General features: G+C 32.1%; 1 protein-coding gene across 1 annotated transcript in view; it reads left to right on the top strand.

Annotated features, from left to right (window-relative positions):
- Positions 1-10,551, top strand: part of LOC145329178 (FMRFamide receptor-like) — a 27,474-nt gene extending 16,923 nt beyond the window's left edge. The window contains exons 10-17 of the mRNA XM_080173211.1: positions 1,499-1,602; positions 2,036-2,087; positions 3,337-3,435; positions 3,648-3,760; positions 6,212-6,340; positions 6,618-6,719; positions 9,722-9,791; positions 10,337-10,551. Coding sequence (XP_080029337.1) covers positions 1,499-1,602; positions 2,036-2,087; positions 3,337-3,435; positions 3,648-3,760; positions 6,212-6,340; positions 6,618-6,719; positions 9,722-9,791; positions 10,337-10,408 — 741 coding nt within the window. The 3' untranslated portion in view covers positions 10,409-10,551. The remainder of the gene's footprint in view (positions 1-1,498; positions 1,603-2,035; positions 2,088-3,336; positions 3,436-3,647; positions 3,761-6,211; positions 6,341-6,617; positions 6,720-9,721; positions 9,792-10,336) is intronic.
- Positions 10,552-17,973: the final 7,422 nt, after the last annotated feature.

The raw sequence follows: 17,973 nt of genomic DNA on the forward strand, positions 1-17,973 counted from the left end.
ATTACGACGAAACCTGGTACTTATTTTTCTTTCCATGATCCGAAGTTTCTTTTGAGTACAATTTTGGCATTAAATATAAATTAGTAGAAGGATATGATTTGAGAGTTTAATATTTTGTAAAGTTTAAAATCTTTTCATTGTGATAGAAATTCTTTTCATGGAATGAATTTAATATATTTCTCTGTCTTTTGTGTATGGATCAAATATTTCATTCATTTTATTATTGTCTCTTCTATATCTCTCTATCTATTTGTCCTATTCTTTACTAATCTCTCTATCTATTTGTCCTATTCTTTACTAATCTATCTATCTATCTGTCTTATTCTTTACTAATCTGTTTATCTATCTGTCTTATTCTTTACTGATCTATCTACCTATCTGTCTTATTCTTTACTATTCTATCTACCTATCTGTCTTATTCTTTACTAATCTATCTACCTATCTGTCTTATTCTTTACTAATCTATCTATCAATCTGTCTTATTCTGTACTAATCTATCTATCTATATGTCTTATTCTTTACTATTCTATATATCTGTCTGTCTTATTCTTTACTAATCTGTCTATCTATCTGTCTTATTCTTTACTAATCTATCTATCTATCTGTCTTATTCTTTACTAATCTGTTTATCTATCTGTCTTATTCTTTACTAATCTATCTACCTATCTGTCTTATTCTTTACTATTCTATATATCTATCTGTCTTATTCTTTACTAATCTATCTATCAATCTGTCTTATTCTGTACTAATCTATCTATCTATATGTCTTATTCTTTACTATTCTATATATCTATCTGTCTTATTCTTTACTAATCAATCTATCTATCTTTCTTATTCTTTACTAATCTGTCTATCTATCTGTCTTATTCTTTACTAATCTATCTATCTATCTGTCTTATTCTTTACTAATCTGTCTATCTATCTGTCATATTCTTTACTAATCAATCTATCTATTTGTCCTATTCTTTACTAATCTATCTACCTATCTGTCTTATTCTTTACTAATCTCTCTATCTATCTGTCTTATTCTTTACTAATCTATCTACCTATCTGTCTTATTCTTTACTAATCTGTCTATCTATCTGTCATATTCTTTACTAATCTATCTTTTTATCTGTCTTATTCTTTACTAATCTCTCTACCTATCTGTCTTATTCTTTACTAATCTATCTATCTATCTGTCTTATTTTTTTACAAATCAATTTATCTATCTGTCTTATTCTTTACTGATCTATCTATTTTTCTGTCTTATTATTTACTAATCTATCTATCTATCTGTCTTATTCTTTACTAATCTGTTAATCTATTTATCTTATTCTTTACAAATCTATCTATCTATCTGTCATATTCTTTACAAATCTATCAATTTATCTGTTATTTTTTTACTAACCTGTTAATCTATCTATCATATTCTTTACTAGTCTATTTGTTTATCTGACTTATTCTTTTCTAATCCATCTATCTATCTGTCTCAATCTTTAATAATTCATCTATCTAGAACCCTGTGTACCTGAAAGTTTATATCCTGTGGTCCAAACTGGTTTTAGTGGAAGTCTTGCCCTACATACTCATAGCTGTGCTTAACACCTTCATAGTTATCAGGTAGTTTTTCTTTATTAAAACTATTTTTAAAACATTCATGAAAGCGAAGCTAACAAACCATATTTTCAGACAAAGGAACATAATATTATAACAACGCATTTTATTTGGAAGTCTGAACGAAAATTTCACTTGTACATTAAGAAAGCCTAAAGTGTCATGTGTGACGTCATAAAAATGAGTCTATTATCCATCTCTTTTAAAGGGGTTTCCTTCCCCAGTTCTCCTCTCATCCCTCCCTTTTAGACGTATTTTATGACGTCACACATAACACTATACATCTACATATATCCCATTCTTATTTAAAACCAGTGCTTAATCTTATTGTTGACAGACATCTTTTATGACTTATTTATAGAGATGATTCCCTTGTATGTTATTACCAATCGTCTTAGGATTCAATATTCAAAAAATAAAAAAAATTAAAATTTTTTAGGACCCGTCGTTCAACAGCACAGTTCAGTATGGTTAGAAATAACATTGGAAAGGTAATTCAAATTTATGCAAGGAGGGAGAGGACATTGGACTGTAAATTATACTATTCCCCAAAGTTTTTGAACAAAGTTTTGGGGTTTTACGTATAAACATGCAGTGTCCAAAGTTTTCCATCAAACATTTTATCTAGAGCATATCATAATTTTGGGAGTTCATCAATTTATCGTCCATTGTCTTATCCCTTTAGACTGTACCATTATCTTATGTAAATCAAACGCTTTGATGAAATCTAACCTACAATAAATGCATTTTTATTTCATGATTAATTAATTGCTGAATTCCATCTCATTATTTATCTTTTTGTCTATCCATGTAATAAAATAGTATCAACTACTAATTAAATATTATTTTATGGTAAGATCTCTTGAACAAAATTATTCATCATCTATATTTTTGAAAAATATATTAGATTCATAACCCCCCCCTTCCCTCCCCGTGACTATTTTGTCCCCTTAGTCAAGGAAGTTATTACCTCTAACCTTTAAATCACATGTTTTGGGTCTGGGGAGGGAAGTAAAGAAAACGTTGATGCACTTTGCGCATTATTAACCCCCCCCCCCTCAGATTATAGTTATATAAATAGTCATTAGTCATTGGTATTGTATGACGTCATTTTTTAATAGGCTCTATAAGCTGCCCCCCCCCCTCCCTCCTACCAAACTTGAATCATCCCCCGAATTGCACCCTCCCAATCCCCACATAAAACCTTGTAGAAACTTATCTATCTATTACTCTAGGATGAGAGCCCATGTATCTATCTATTACTCTAGGATGAAAGCCCATGTATCTATCTATTACTCTAGGGTGAGAGCCCATGTATCTATCTATTACTCTAGGATGAGAGCCCATGTATCTATCTATTTACTCTAGGATGAGAGCCCATGTATCTATCTATTACTCTAGGATGATAGCCCATGTATCTATCTATTTACTCTAGGATGAGAGCCCATGTATCTATCTATTTACTCTAGGATGAGAGCCCATGTATCTATCTATTTACTCTAGGATGAGAGCCCATGTATCTATCTATTTACTCTAGGATGAGAGCCCATGTATCTATCTATTTACTCTAGGATGAGAGCCCATGTATCTATCTATTTACTCTAGGATGAGAGCCCATGTATCTATCTATTTACTCTAGGATGAGAGCCCATGTATCTATCTATTTACTCTAGGATGAGAGCCCATGTATCTATCTATTACTCTAGGATGAGAGCCCATGTATCTATCTATTTACTCTAGGATGAGAGCCCATGCAGATTGATGAGAATGAATTCCTTATCTAAAGATTCAAATAATTCCACCACAACTGTTCAAGCCAAAGATAAAAGAACAGAAAAGGTGAAACTTTTATTTATGCGGAAAATAACCATCAAGTAATATAATTCAATTTTTATACTCGCAGTTATTTAACCTTTCTATTTTTTTACTATAATCTATATACAAACAAAAAACAAATCCGTTGATCATAAATACTGTTATTTTGCAAAAAGTTGACCAAAAATTTTTTCTAAAATTCTAAAATTTTTATTTAAAATATTTTTTTTGTAAAGGAAAATCGCATGGTGACAATCCTGGTTATAGTTGTAATATTCTTCATCACCTGCCAAAGTTTCAAGCTTCTACCTGACATTTTTGAGGTCGTCCAGTGTGCCACGGGAAACAGGTATTTTATTCTTCTTAAAATAAAAAATCATTGGGGCAAAAATATGGTTAATTCTATAATATAAAGTAAGGTTTTTATTTTGTCTAAAGCTTAAAATCTCAGAGGATACAAATCAAAATTAAATGTACTTTTCAGGGAAGATTTATAGGTCTTGGGTTAGTTTTAGGCTATTTTCCTGATCTCCTAAGCCCTCTCCTAGAGGCTAGGGGCGAAGCAACTAGTAATATATATAATCCCAAAGCGCACTCCAAAATAAATTGCAGTGAGCTCTTTAAATGACCTATAAAAGATGACGTCATACAATACAAATGGGCAATGATAGGCCAATACACTGACTAAATTTTCAATTGCAGGCCAGTATTCATTTTAATATTGACCATTGGTAGGCTAGTATGACGTCATTTTTTACAGGCACAGATTCCATTGCAGGAATATTAAGTGTACAGAAAATCTTTTCCAGTATGGCTTCAAAAACGATTAATATCCGGTGGATTAAAACCGGTTCTAAGCTATACTGAAAAGTTATGTATAGCATCGTATCATTTCCAGTTTTCTACAAATAAAAAAATATACAATCATAAGATTAAAGCCAGTTTTTTAGCCCGTGCATTCGGCATCTCGGGGCTAAAAAACTGGTTTTAATCTTATAATTGTACATTTCTTATATCCGCTTAAAGCTGTTTATAATACAATGCGATAAATAACTATTCTACACGTGTCAGTATTAATTTGATCATGGATATAATAGGATGATATTATTAACTGACGGAAAACATAATGATTTGGCTTAATTTATAGGATTAAAAAAGTCAATAGATACAGATACAAAAGACAGATTTCATAATCAGTCAGATTTATAAAAAAAATATCAAAGCATGAAAAATAATGAATGGGAATACGGAAAAGGAGACGAAAAGAGTTTTGTTAATATCGTGAATAAAATTTTTGACGTATAAAATCACGAAAACTTTCTCATATATTTTTAATATTTTTATTTTATATGAAAGACCGACGGACAAAGTAAATTACATATCGAATGCTGATTGGTATAAGGAATATTCATAAAGAAGTATGCTTTCTATTATTAATAGCAGCTGAGAAAATCTCCCATAACGTTACGGAATGACTGATGGTCGGACGGACAAAGTAAATTATAGAATAGCTTAAATTCAAAAACTTCTTCATAATTGATTTAATATTTGGATATTTTATCCTGAGATATAAGTAGTAAGGTTTTTTGTCTGAAGCTAAAGATCTCAGAAACTGATTGTTCTTTAGAAATGTCGTTGGGTGGTATTAGGCCAATTTTTAGACCCACTTCGCCCTCCCCTAGAGGCTAGAGCCGCACAAATTGTGCAAAAGAGTATAGATTTACCAGTAAACATAAATAAAATAGGACAATTCTAACATGCCTAAATTAACAAATAAAAGCTATCTATCTCGGACGGACGTACGGACGGACGGACGGACGGACGTACGGACGGACCGACCCTAATTATAGAAAAGCTTCGCTTTTAAAAAGTTTTAAAGTAATGTACGTACAGTCTGCCTATTTATGTATCTTTTGTAGTCTGAGCTAATGAATTATGATTTTATATTATTAGGTTAATAAATCTTTCTCTCTGTCTAGTGTCTAGTGCGTCTTTATAATTCATTATATACACAGGCCTTCTACTATCTAATATTACTAGCGGCTACGCCCCTAGAGGCTTCTAGGGGCACTTGAGGAGGAGAGAGTCGAATTTAATAATTCAATTTCTTATTTTAAATGTTAAAAGAAAAAGTAAAAAAAAATTACGTTTGATGTTTGTTTTTCGTTGAACTCTCTTTCTAAAATTGAGAAATTTAAAAAAAAATTAATTTCTCTAGGGAGGGTGGTGGTACCCTCCCCCAAAATAGTTATAAACCTTCCAGGGACATATGAATCTACCCTGTTAAGGAGAACCCGATCGGTTCAGTGGTTAGCGAGATCCTTCGCTACAAACAAACAAACAGACAGACAAACAGACAGACAAACAGACAGACATCGTTCTACTTTGTATTATAGAAGATTGTAATTAATTGTCAGCTTCCATCTATTTCCTTAACAATCTATCTATCTATCTATCTATCTATCTATCTATCTATCTTTCTATCTATCTATCTATCTAGCTATCTATCTATCTATCTATCTATCTATCTATTTATCTATCTATCTATCTATCTATCTATCTATCTATCTATCTATCTATCTATCTATCTATCTATCTATCTATCTATCTATCTATCTATCTATCTATCTATCTATCTATCTATCTATCTATCTATCTATCTATCTATCTATCTATCTATCTATCTATCTATCTAGATCTCCACCAGAATGTTGGACAGGTATACCTGACTTTGTGAGTATAATCTCCATGGTGGCCCACATCTCTCTCACACTATATATCTACCTATCTATCTATCTAGATCCCCACCAGAATGTTGGACAGGTATACCTGACTTTGTGAGTATAATCTCCATGGTGGCCCACGTTTCCCTCACCCTAAATTCCTCAGCAAATTTCTTCATCTACGTGGTGTGGGGAAATAAGTTTAGGTAAACATTTTTTTGAATTAGCTTACAGTTTCTAAAAAAAAATGACGTCAAACAATACAAATGACAAATTATAGGCCAGTATTCACAATAATTTACCAATAGTAAAATGTAAACCGGCCTATCATTAGTCATTTGTATTGTATGACTTCCATTTGTATACTTATGTAAGGTTAGGTTAAGTTAGTGTTAAGCTCGTCTGTAATAAAGCCCACAAGAGCATTTTAGTAAAGGCCCAACGGAAGTTTTTAAGATAATAAATATCTTATTCTATTTTTAGAGAATCTTTGTTGTCAATGATACGTCGCCACAAGCAGCCAACAGACAGACAAACAGAAAATAGAATGTCAGCGAGTAGATGTCTTAGTTCTGGTGGCCGCAGGTAGATACCTGGATAGACAGTGCAGAGAGAAAAATAGATAGATAGACCGATAGTTAGACAGATTGATAGGCAGATAGATAGAGAGACATAAAAACCTATAGATAGTCAGATAGATAGATTTTTAGACATATATTAAATAGTTAGATATATATAAACAAGGATGACAACATCCATAAAAGCGAAGCACTGAAACGGAAGATTAAACGGACATGAACACTTTTATAGTGAACTGAATAATCAGAATATAAATGTATAAGAGTCGAAGCAAAATTGTAAGTAGATTTGTTGAAAAACTGCTACAGGATAATGTTATAGACATACTTACATTTTTAGGACTTGATTATAGAGTTGCTTCGCTTATAACATTATACTTTGTTGTCCTAGGAATCAACATACCAAACATCAGATCAATCGGATGATTAGATCACATAGAAATTTGTTGTTAAAAATCAACATGTTTAAAATGTACGTACGGACATTTTGGTAATGATTATAGAGTTGCTACGCTTTCTAAATCGTACCTAATTACTAAAGGAATCACCATGCAAAATTTGAAATCGATAGGACAATTCTAACATGCCTAAATTAACAATTAAATGCTATATATCTCGGTCGGACGGACCGACCCTAATTATAGAAAAGCTTCGCTTTCAAAAAGACAGATAGATAAATAGATATATAGATAGGTGGCTAAATTGAAAGGTAGAGATATATGTATATGCCTAAAAAGACGTATATTATTTTTGAGGAGGATGACACCACCTTCCCTGGGCTTTCTTAATGAAAAATTAAATCTAATGCAGTTCACGGTAAAATATTGCTGGTAAGCAATATTTCCAAAAATCTATGAATTTTAAAGGCTGCTAGCTGCCAAACGGCTGAACGTACAGATCATGCTCGCATACTGTTTTAAGCGGCATAAGAAGGCCTACAAATAATCTGGAATAGTCATAAATCAATAAAGCATAACTATCTCGCAGTGCAGAGAAATGCGCTAAAAAGACCTATTTTACGCGTTTTTCTTCAGTGAAGTTTTCCCTGTGCACAATTAGATCTTGGCTATTCCAGATTATTTGTAGGCCTTCTTATACCACTTAAAATGGTGTGCGGGTATGATCTGTACGTTGAGCCGTTTGGCAGCTAGCAATATTTTACCGTGAACTGCAGTAGATCCGAAAAATTTGTACAAATATTTTAATGTAATTTCTTTTAAAAATCACACAACCTTGCAACTTATCTATATGAGAATTTTTAATAATTAAATTCGCTTATTCTGGTAAATCATTAAGTCCTCGCAGTTCCCTTCATTTCGCAAATGCGCCACAAAATGTAATTTTACAAAGTGTCTTAAAAATTAGCCATGGGACGTCATAAAAATGAGGGAGATGAGAGGAGGATAAGTGAGATAGAAAACCCCTAAAAAAGAGATGGATAATACCTAATTTTTATGACGTCACATTACTGATTTTTGAGACACTTTGTAAAGTTACCCACAAAATAAAATTTAGAAAGAAAATTATTTTTGATGCAAGATTATATTATTGTTGGAAGATCTCCGCCCGCAGGGTATAATAGAGCCCCTTTAAGAGGCTAGAAATTAGGGGGTGGGGGATTTTAATGGTTCATAATATGTATGAGTGAAAACACCCAATTCTTCAGTAAAGTGCCTATTTAATTAATGAGATAAAAACTTTTTAACATAGTTACTAAAACTGGAAAAACTTTATCAAGAAATAAAAAGTTTTTCTTCTCTCTTCCAGCGAATAATTTTTTTTTACAAATAGTTTAACAAAAAGATGTTTTTGTAATCCTAATATAAAATCCTAGTTAAAAGTAGTTGTAAAATTTTTTGTCTTATCCATTGTTATGCAGCTCTCGGGATGGTTTTAGGCTATTTATATACTGCCCCCTATCTAGCCTTTGTTTACAAATCTTCAAAATACAAATGGCATAGTCACTTTTTAAAAAAAAAAAGCTATTTTTTTTATATAAAGTTGAAATGTTTTTAGCCCTAAACAATCGTAAGCTGGTCTGAATTATATGTTTTTCAAATCGGCAAAAGATAGAATATAATTGTACATAAGTTTGGTTGTAATTAGGAAACACCTACCTTGTAAGGAAAATAGAATATAAAACAAAAATGCAATCTTGAATACAAAATACAATTGTGCTATTATGTACAAATGGATGTAATAATATACATGGATATTATGATAGGGGAAAAGTTTTTGTACATTTAGGTTGCTATTTCCCTTGTCATTCATTTAGTCAATTCGTTAATCCAATATAGGAGGAATTGGGTAATAGGAGGGGATAGGGGATTCTAGCCAGGCCAGGCTATTCTAACAATCAATTCTACAAAAAATCACGAAACCTTTGAAAGTATGGTGGGGTATATTTTGTTTTTTTGCATGTAACTGAAGAAGTGTAACATGGGAAGTAATAACAAATGCATTAATGTATAAAACACAAAGATACATTGTGTACAATAATGTGTTGTACAAAACTTTTAAGGACATTGAATAAACGTTAGAGGTTGCTTATTAAAAAACTTTTAGTTAAATTTATAGAATGATTAAGAGCCGAAACTTGTGAAGCCATTATTCCTTTTCTTAACAGAAATCTTAAGACAGGGTTTTAACCAAATAACACGATTCTAACAAAAAGCCTAATTTTATGTCTTATGCGTAGAAATCTACAGATGGACTTACAACTAATGTATGAATTATAGTTAGTCAGAGAGAGAGGGGGCAATGGACTATTTTTTACACTAGTCCTCAAAATTTTATGATACCGTTTTCTTATTGGGGACTATAATGAATTTTGATTGGTTTCTTTCTTATCTTGAGTGTTCAAACGTTTTAACCAATAATTTTAATCTACAGAAGGGGTATTTTTTTGTGGATCATTGGGGATGTATATCAATTTATCTTATCCCTATATATACCTGATAGTTAGTAAATAATATAGAAATTAAAACTAATATTTTTTTTTATTTTCAGAGCCAAATTTACTGAGTGTCACAGTGTAACCTACCTCCCAACCCCAAGTATCTGTTTAACTGAAAGAGAGGTAAGAAAATTTTAACCTAGCCTAAAAAATAAGTAATTATATGAAAGTAGGATATCGGTCTGTCTGTCCCTAAGATCTCGCTAACGGATCATGTGTCATGAGTGACGTCATAAAAATATGTATAAAAGGATGAGAGTAGTGGGAAAAGAAAGGTCCCTAAAAGAGATGGATAATAGACGAATTTTTATGACGTCACACATGAAACTTTCCTAGCCACTTCCCTGATTGAGCTCTCCTCCCCTGTCAACAATTGTGTCGTTATTATGACAACATTATATGTCATCAGACTGTCAATATTTCGGCAATGTGTCAGTTATGACAACTTTTTGTTAAAGCCATTTGGTCGAAGCTCTATATTGTGCCTATAAAAAGGGGGATAAATCAAAAAAAAAAGTTTGGCCGAAATATCCTGAATGACGTCATATTAGAATCATGGACTATTCTGATAATTGATTTTGATTTTCCCGAATCTTACATGTTGCTGACGTGAGGCTGTCGAGTCCTGAAAAAAAACATTATTATTAATAATATGATAATTTATTTAGAAACCTCAGATCCATCACGCCAGAGTCAAAACTGTCAGAATATATTGTGAAATAGAAGACACTATGGTCTAAAATCAGAACTTAGAAACAAAAAGTTCACTGTGGTCTAAATTTATATAAAAGCTATAGCATTGACTATCTTGTAACATATAAAAAAATGCTAAACTATTTTATAATAGAAGACACCATAGTATAAAACCACATTTGTTAAATAAAAATGTTCACAGTGGTCTATAATCATTTATTTATGTAATTTCAAAGAACTTTACAACAATAGATTCGAGTATATTATTATAAGCTTATAATATACAAATAATATAAAAAATAGCGATCTATTTTACCCAAAACGGTTAGAAGAAAATCTTTTAATATGTGATATAAAAGACACTATGGTCTAAAAGCAGAACAAAGAACAAAGAAAGAGTGGTCTCAGATCAGCCAAAAATAAATTTTAAACCAATTAAGTTCTCAAAAGAGGTAGTACTAAATTTCATTAAACTTTTATAATTTCATTATTATCACAAAAAAAAGTATTCTGTGTTTGACATAAACAAAACATTTATATTTTCATCTAAGCTGGATCTTTAAATCATTTTAGTGGTGAGCCCCTCGGCTCACCCCGATCTGGCTCACCACTAAAAGGATTTAAAGATCCAGGGGTGGATTCTTAAAAAAATTTGCCCCACTAATCGCTTAGTGGGGCAAAATTGTTTACGTAAAAAATCCTCCAAAATCACATAAAAAATCTACAAAAATTAAATAAAATCTTATTTTCATAACCCTTCTATGATTTTGTTTATTTTTTTGTAGATTTTTAATGTGATTTTGGTGGATTTTTCACGAAAATAATTTTGCCCCACTAAGCGATTAGTGGGGCAAATTATTTTAAGAATCCACCTCAGCTCTGGATATATTTTCATAAACATTGACATATATAGAAAGATTTAATATGATAAAACGCCAAAAAATTACAATAAAAAAACTAACAATTGTATTGTATAGTATATCATTTATAAAAAAAAACTTTATATTCTAGAAATCTATTTCATTTGATATATATTTAAATAAAATTATCCTTCTCGATGACATAGTAATAATATTTATGTTGTATAATTAAAAGAAAGAAAATTATAATTAATTATATATGTATTCATGTTATGTTGTTTTAATTTCGTTGATTAATTGTTGTTACAGCCAAGGACGTCTAAGCAGGGAGTAACCCCCCCCCCTCTCCCCCTCAAAGATTTTTTCTGGCACTTCATTCTTATAAAATTTAAAAATTTGAAAGAAAGATCCCCCCCCCCCTTCCCAAACAAAAATAAAAAAGAAGCTTGTATGTCCTTGGTTACAGCATAGCTACTATATTTTTCTAAATGTCTGTATGTCCTAAATTTTATTGCTTGCAAAAGTCAAGTAAAATAAGTAAGTTATACTAATCTTTAAAAAAACCAACAACAATTAATTCTTTAAATAGCGAAGCATTGGAAAAACGCTTAAAGAAAAGTTAAAAGAATAAAGAACATAAAGTAGAATTTAAGAAACAGTAAAATATTTAATACTAAAATGATGCCATATTTTTAATCTTACGTTCAAACGAACAGACATATTTTAGTTCTAAAGAATCCTCGCTACAAAAACATATGTTTCACCGCTTTTCTCATCTGCTTCGCTGCTAATTAACGCTATTCTTATAATAATCAGTTGTTAACTTTCTTAATTATAAAAAAATGTAATGTATTTATTAAAAATCATTGTACCTGTTATTTATACCTCTGTAGTTCTATCTTTGTCATAGGCGTTCAGAAGGGGTGTCAACACCTCCCTTAAAATTTAAATTTAAAAGGCCTGCATTTCCCAGATTTTTATCCCCTCAAGACTTCCCTTATGAATCGCTGTGCACGCCATTTTTTTTCTTATTTATCTAAATTTAGATATTTATAGATAAATGAATAGAACTTTATGAAGGATGTTAACATCCATAAAAGTGAAACGCTTTAAACAATGGCGTCCAATCTTTTTTTTTTTTGGGGGGGGGGGGTAAATTGGAGGTTTCAAGTGTTTTCGGGGAGGGGTAGTCTAATTTACTTTTTGTAACATTTTGGGGGTCCTGTCGAAGGTATTTTTTTTTTTTTTTTTTGGGGGGGGGGGTCACTGCTAAAAAAGTTGATTAAAATTCTCTAAATCTTAAATAGTAAAAGATTCTTTTTTTATATTTTAAGACTTAGTTGCAGAGATTATAATGTGAATAGCATTATACCTAATCACCCTAGTAATAATCAAGATATTTTAAATGTTAAAAAGAACTTTCATCGCCAATCCTCAATGTAGATAAAGCTTCAATTATTTATGTTTTAAAACTTTAAACTGTGATCAAAATAATTAAATAATTTTAAAATGTGATTTGGTAACTATTTTTTTTCTATTATTTGTATTCTAGCTAAAAGTACTTTTCCTTTCGTACTCGGGAAGCTACTTATGCTATACATTTCCGCTGAATCAAAACCGGTTTCCGTTTTTTACGTAAGCATTCTTGTCAATAAAAAGTACTAACACAATCAAAAAACAATCTAAAAAGCCAAAAAATCTATTTTGTGTAATTTGTTTTGTAAATAGTTAAAAATATACATTTGTGATAAACTGAAAAATAAAAATAATTCTATATATTTATGTAATATTGTTGTATACATTCGTATAATAAATGGTATTTTTATATTTGTTTTTTTTTTAATAATAAAGTTTTCTTACAATAATAACATTTGCAACGCTTTCTATATAATACAACTAGGGCTTCGCCCCTAGCCTCTAGGGGCTTTGCCCCGAGAGGTAATTAATAAAAAAAAAATAAAAAAAATTTGAGCTGCCCCATTATCAAATTTGAAATTTTCTTGGGAAAAAAAGAAAAAAATGGGGGGGGGTATTCTTTTGTTTTTAGGAGGGTTATGGGTGTCCCATCCCCCAAGAAAATGGCCTAAAACCACCAAAAGACCAGTAGGTATATTCCCTAAAGAGTAGAATCCGATCGGTTCAGTGAGTACCGAGATGTTAAGGGACGGACGGACAGACAGACAGATGGACAGACAGACGGACAGACGGACAGACAGACAGACAGACAGATGGACAGACGGAGAGACATCATTCTACTTTGTATTATAGTTAACGTCGCTTTCTCTCAAGGTACATAGCGAGCACAAATCGCTCCTATTTTTATTTTAAAAATAAATTTTGAAATAAGGTTTGGGGGGGGGGGGAGTTTTTTCTTCATGCCTAAACCCTGCGGCTAACCTGTACTCAATTTAACCTAACATAACTAAGCATAAGGTATTCAAACAAACGAAAAACAAAAAACACTCCCCCCCCGTTCTTATTTCAATTTATTTTTAGAAGACAAATAGGGGGCGGTGTTTCTTTTCCTGTCTGGGATACTTGATGGAAACCGCCATTCTAAGATAAGCCTGAATCCTTGTGCATTGCAAGGTCCGGACTTAATAGGAAGATTCTCACATGCCTAAATAACGATCAGAGCTATCAGTTACGGACCTTCCAATCCTAATATTTTGTTAAGGCTTTGTTGATAAATGATCAAAAGAGAAGGGGACAATGGGCTGTTTATTACACAAGTCTTCGAAGTTTTATAACAACGTTTTCTTATTTGTTAGATTTAGAAATTTGAGGACTTTTGAGGTGAAATTTGATTGGTTAGTTCATTAAGTTAAGTGTTCAAATGTTTCATCTACCAATTTTAATCTATAGAAATGGGTAAATTCGTGTAATATCATTGGGAATGTACATCAATATGTCGACCATTGTCTTATCCCTTTAGATCCCTGTATTATACTAGGGATCCACAGGGATAAGACAGTGGCCGATGAATTAATGTACATCCGGTCCCAAATGCTAATACATAAAATTACTCTTCCGTAGATTAGTAGAGTTTGTAACGTTCAATACTGTTTAGTCGCCAATTTTAATGTATGATTTTGCTGCTTGAAAGAAATGTTAAAATAATGATTTTTTGACGCCATAAAACTGTTATGAAAGAATCTATCCTTGTTTTTATAAACAAAACTACATCTGCATTTAAATGCCCTTGCACAAGTTTGAATTATGATATTTTCGGAAACATTATATTTATAATTATAGAGACAAAGTTTGTGCAATCAAATGGTTGGTTTTCTGTTGGATGTTAATTAACCTAATATCATATACTTTGATTTAAGTATCTCATGGAAGTTTGGACGTAATTATCCCTCATGTATTTATTGTATAAAAGCTCATGGATATATAAAGGGATAAGACAATGACTGATAAATAGATGTGAATTCCTTTAGATGATACAAAAAATTACCCCTTCTGTAGATTACAATAAGTGGTTAAAACGTTTGGACACTCAATCAAATGACCTTACCAATCAAAATTCAATTAAAGTACCCAAGACTATTAAGCCAACGAATAAGAAAACGTTATTATAAAACTTTGAGGACTAGTGTTTTAAACAGCCCGTTGTCCCCCTCCCCCCCTCCCTGATAAAAGCTGAAATATTGTCCTAAACTACCTTCTAGAAAAAATGTTTTGGCTATGTTAATGTTAAAAACATTAAAATCTTAAAAGAAACACATCAATATACATTATACATATACAAAGGGTGAATCAACTCTAGGGATATTAAACAATATATTTTTAGATATTGTACAAATTTCTAAAAGCAAAGCTTTTCTATAATTAGGGTCGGTCCGTCCGTATGTACGTCTGGAAAGGATAGCTTTTTTCGTTAATTTAGGTATTCATAATTGTCCTATCGATTTCAAACTTTGCATGGGGATTCCTGTAGTAGTTAGGTACGATTTAGAAAGCGTAGCAACTCTATAATCGTTACCAGAATGTCCGTACGTCCAGTTTATACATGTTGATTTTTAACATTTTTAACAACATATTTTTATCAGATAAAATTATCCGATTGATCTGATTTTTCGGAATACTGATTCCTGGGACAACAAAGTACAATGTTATAAGCAAAGCATCTCTACAATCAAGTCCTAAAAACGTAAGTATGTCCTTAAACATTATCCTGTTTTTAAGCAGTTTTTCAACAAATTTACTTACAATTTTGATTCGACATTTATACATTTAAGTTCTGATTTTTCAGTTTTGGCACTCTACAAGTGTTAATGTTCGTTTGTCCTACCGTTTCAGAGCTTCGCTTTTATGGATGTTGTCATCCTTGTTTAAAAGCAAGGAAGGGAAGTGCCAGAGGACTGTAAATTATTCTTATACTCATAGTTTTTTAAACATTCGTGAATGGGTAATACAAAATTTTAGTGTCAGAACTTTTCCAACAAGACAGATTTACTTCTTGCGGTTATAAAACACTGGGTACCAGTATAATTTACAGTTCAATTTCCCTTCCCTCCCTAAAAAAAATATATTTCTAACTCCTGCAGTTAACTTTTTGGTGCTTGCTTACATGTGAAGACCGGAGCACCGAAAACCCCCCCCCCCCCCGCTTAGTTTTGACAAAAATCAAAAATAAGGGGGGGGGGGGGGGGTAGTTTTTTAATGTCTGGAAAACGGCAAGGAGGAAAAAAGCACGGCAAGGCAAAGAATTAACCCCCCCCTTAATTTTGAAGAAAATCAAAAATAAGGGGGGGGGGGGGTAGTTTTTTCACTGTACAACACGCCAGAAAGTTGAGTGAGGTAAATCAAGTAAATCCAGTATACCAGAGGGGAAACCTTATAACAGGGATATTCATGTTTTGGAGCATAATTTCCTTATTTATTGACTGATTTTAGTAATTGCTGTATCCCTGAACAGGTAGTCTTAAGGAGAATATATCAGAAGTGTTTTCATGGGGACAGTCCCCATACTGGCATACTGGATTTACTTGATTTACCTCACTTAACTTTCTGGCGTGTTGTACAGTGAAAAAACTACCCCCCCCCCCTTATTTTTGATTTTCTTCAAAATTAAGGGGGGGGGGGGGGTGAAGTCTTTGCCTTGCCGTGCTTTTTTCCTCCTTGCCGTTTTCCAGACATTAAAAAACTACCCCCCCCCCCTTATTTTTGATTTTTGTCAAAACTAAGCGGGGGGGGGGGGGGTTTCGGTGCTCCAGTCTACCACATGTAAGCAAGTACCAACTTTTTTCCTGCCTACCTTCGCCTAGCATAAAACAAGCAGTTAAACAATAAAAAGAAAATCAATTGGATAAAAATAAATTAAAATAGAATAGTTATTAATTGCATCGTATTATAAACAGCTTTCCGCGGCATAACTGGGCTTAAAAATGGTTTTAATCTTATGAATGTACATTTTATATTAGTAGAAAAATGAGAACCGGTTCTAATCCACCGGATTTAAATCGGTTTCGAAGCTATACTGGATGCATTCACAGAGTGTAACATTCAGGAAAACTGAAAATTTTTATTTTTATTAATCCAGGATTTTTAAAGAAAAATGTATAAACTTAAAAGGAAACTTTTGCCTGTAAATCTTTTTAAAAATCTTTCAAAACAATTCTATAAGAACATTTTCGGCAATCTATAAAAGCAAAGCTTTTCTATGTTTGAGGTCTGCCCGTACGTCCGTAATGGATAGATCTTGTTTTCAATTACGGCATGTTAGAATTGTCCTATCGATTTGAAACTAAGCATGATGATTTGCACATAGTTAGGTACAATTTAGAAAGCGTAGCAACTTTATAAACTTTAATAGAATGTCCTTACGTCCATTATTTTAAAAATGATGATTTCTTTTTTGTTAACAGTTTTTGTATGGTATAATTATCCTATTCCTCTGATTTTTTAATAAGGATTTCTATAAAGCCAGGAATTAATATTATAAGCAATGCATCTCTATAATCAAAAGTATGTCCTATCCAAGTGTTGATGTTTATTTGTCTTACCATCTCATTTTTGAGATTAGATTTATTAATGTTGTCTTCCTGGTTTTGAGAATTTTCACTCATATAAATTGGGTTAAAAATATGAATAGGACAGAAAACTTCGGAAATAGTCCCTTTCGTGGCAACGGACCCTAACCCATTAGTACTGAAGCTCCCCCCTGTTGTCAGAATCGGATGAAATTTTAAACACAGCTTCCTTAGTATAGGTTTGAATTTGTGCGTCGTTTTTTACCCTATTGTCATAAATGGGTTAAGGAGCGATTCGTCGTATTTTCAAAATGGCTTTGGATAGGTTATTTTAGGTTAGGTTAGGTTATATTGAGTTAGGGGATTGCCCCACAGGGTTAGGCAATTAGTCCCGCAGGATTAGAGCCCACCCGCAGGGTCTAGAAATAGGAGAATAGCTTCTGTGAAAAAAAAACGAAGAATCGCCCGATAAGGAGCGTTGCCACGAAAGGGATAATACCCAAAACTTCTTATGTGGTTAAGTAAGAGTTAAAAGAGCTCTATGGGGCTGGAGAAAATGTAAAAAAAATCGTTGAGACAATTATGATAGGTTAACATGTTAACACAAGCTACTTGACCCTTTTTTCTTAGGTTATAAAAATTCTATAACAGAAATCCAGGGTATAATGCGCTTCAAAAATTTCCTTATGGGCCAACAAAAAGTTTGTCTAGTTAGAAAAAGAATCAAATTACCAAGGGTAAAAGTTAAGGACATCAACAGATAGATAGTAGGAT

Source organism: Acartia tonsa, chromosome 10 (genome assembly GCF_053477335.1).
Source record: "Acartia tonsa isolate MP-2025a chromosome 10, ASM5347733v1, whole genome shotgun sequence".
Lineage (NCBI taxonomy): Eukaryota > Metazoa > Arthropoda > Copepoda > Calanoida > Acartiidae > Acartia > Acartia tonsa.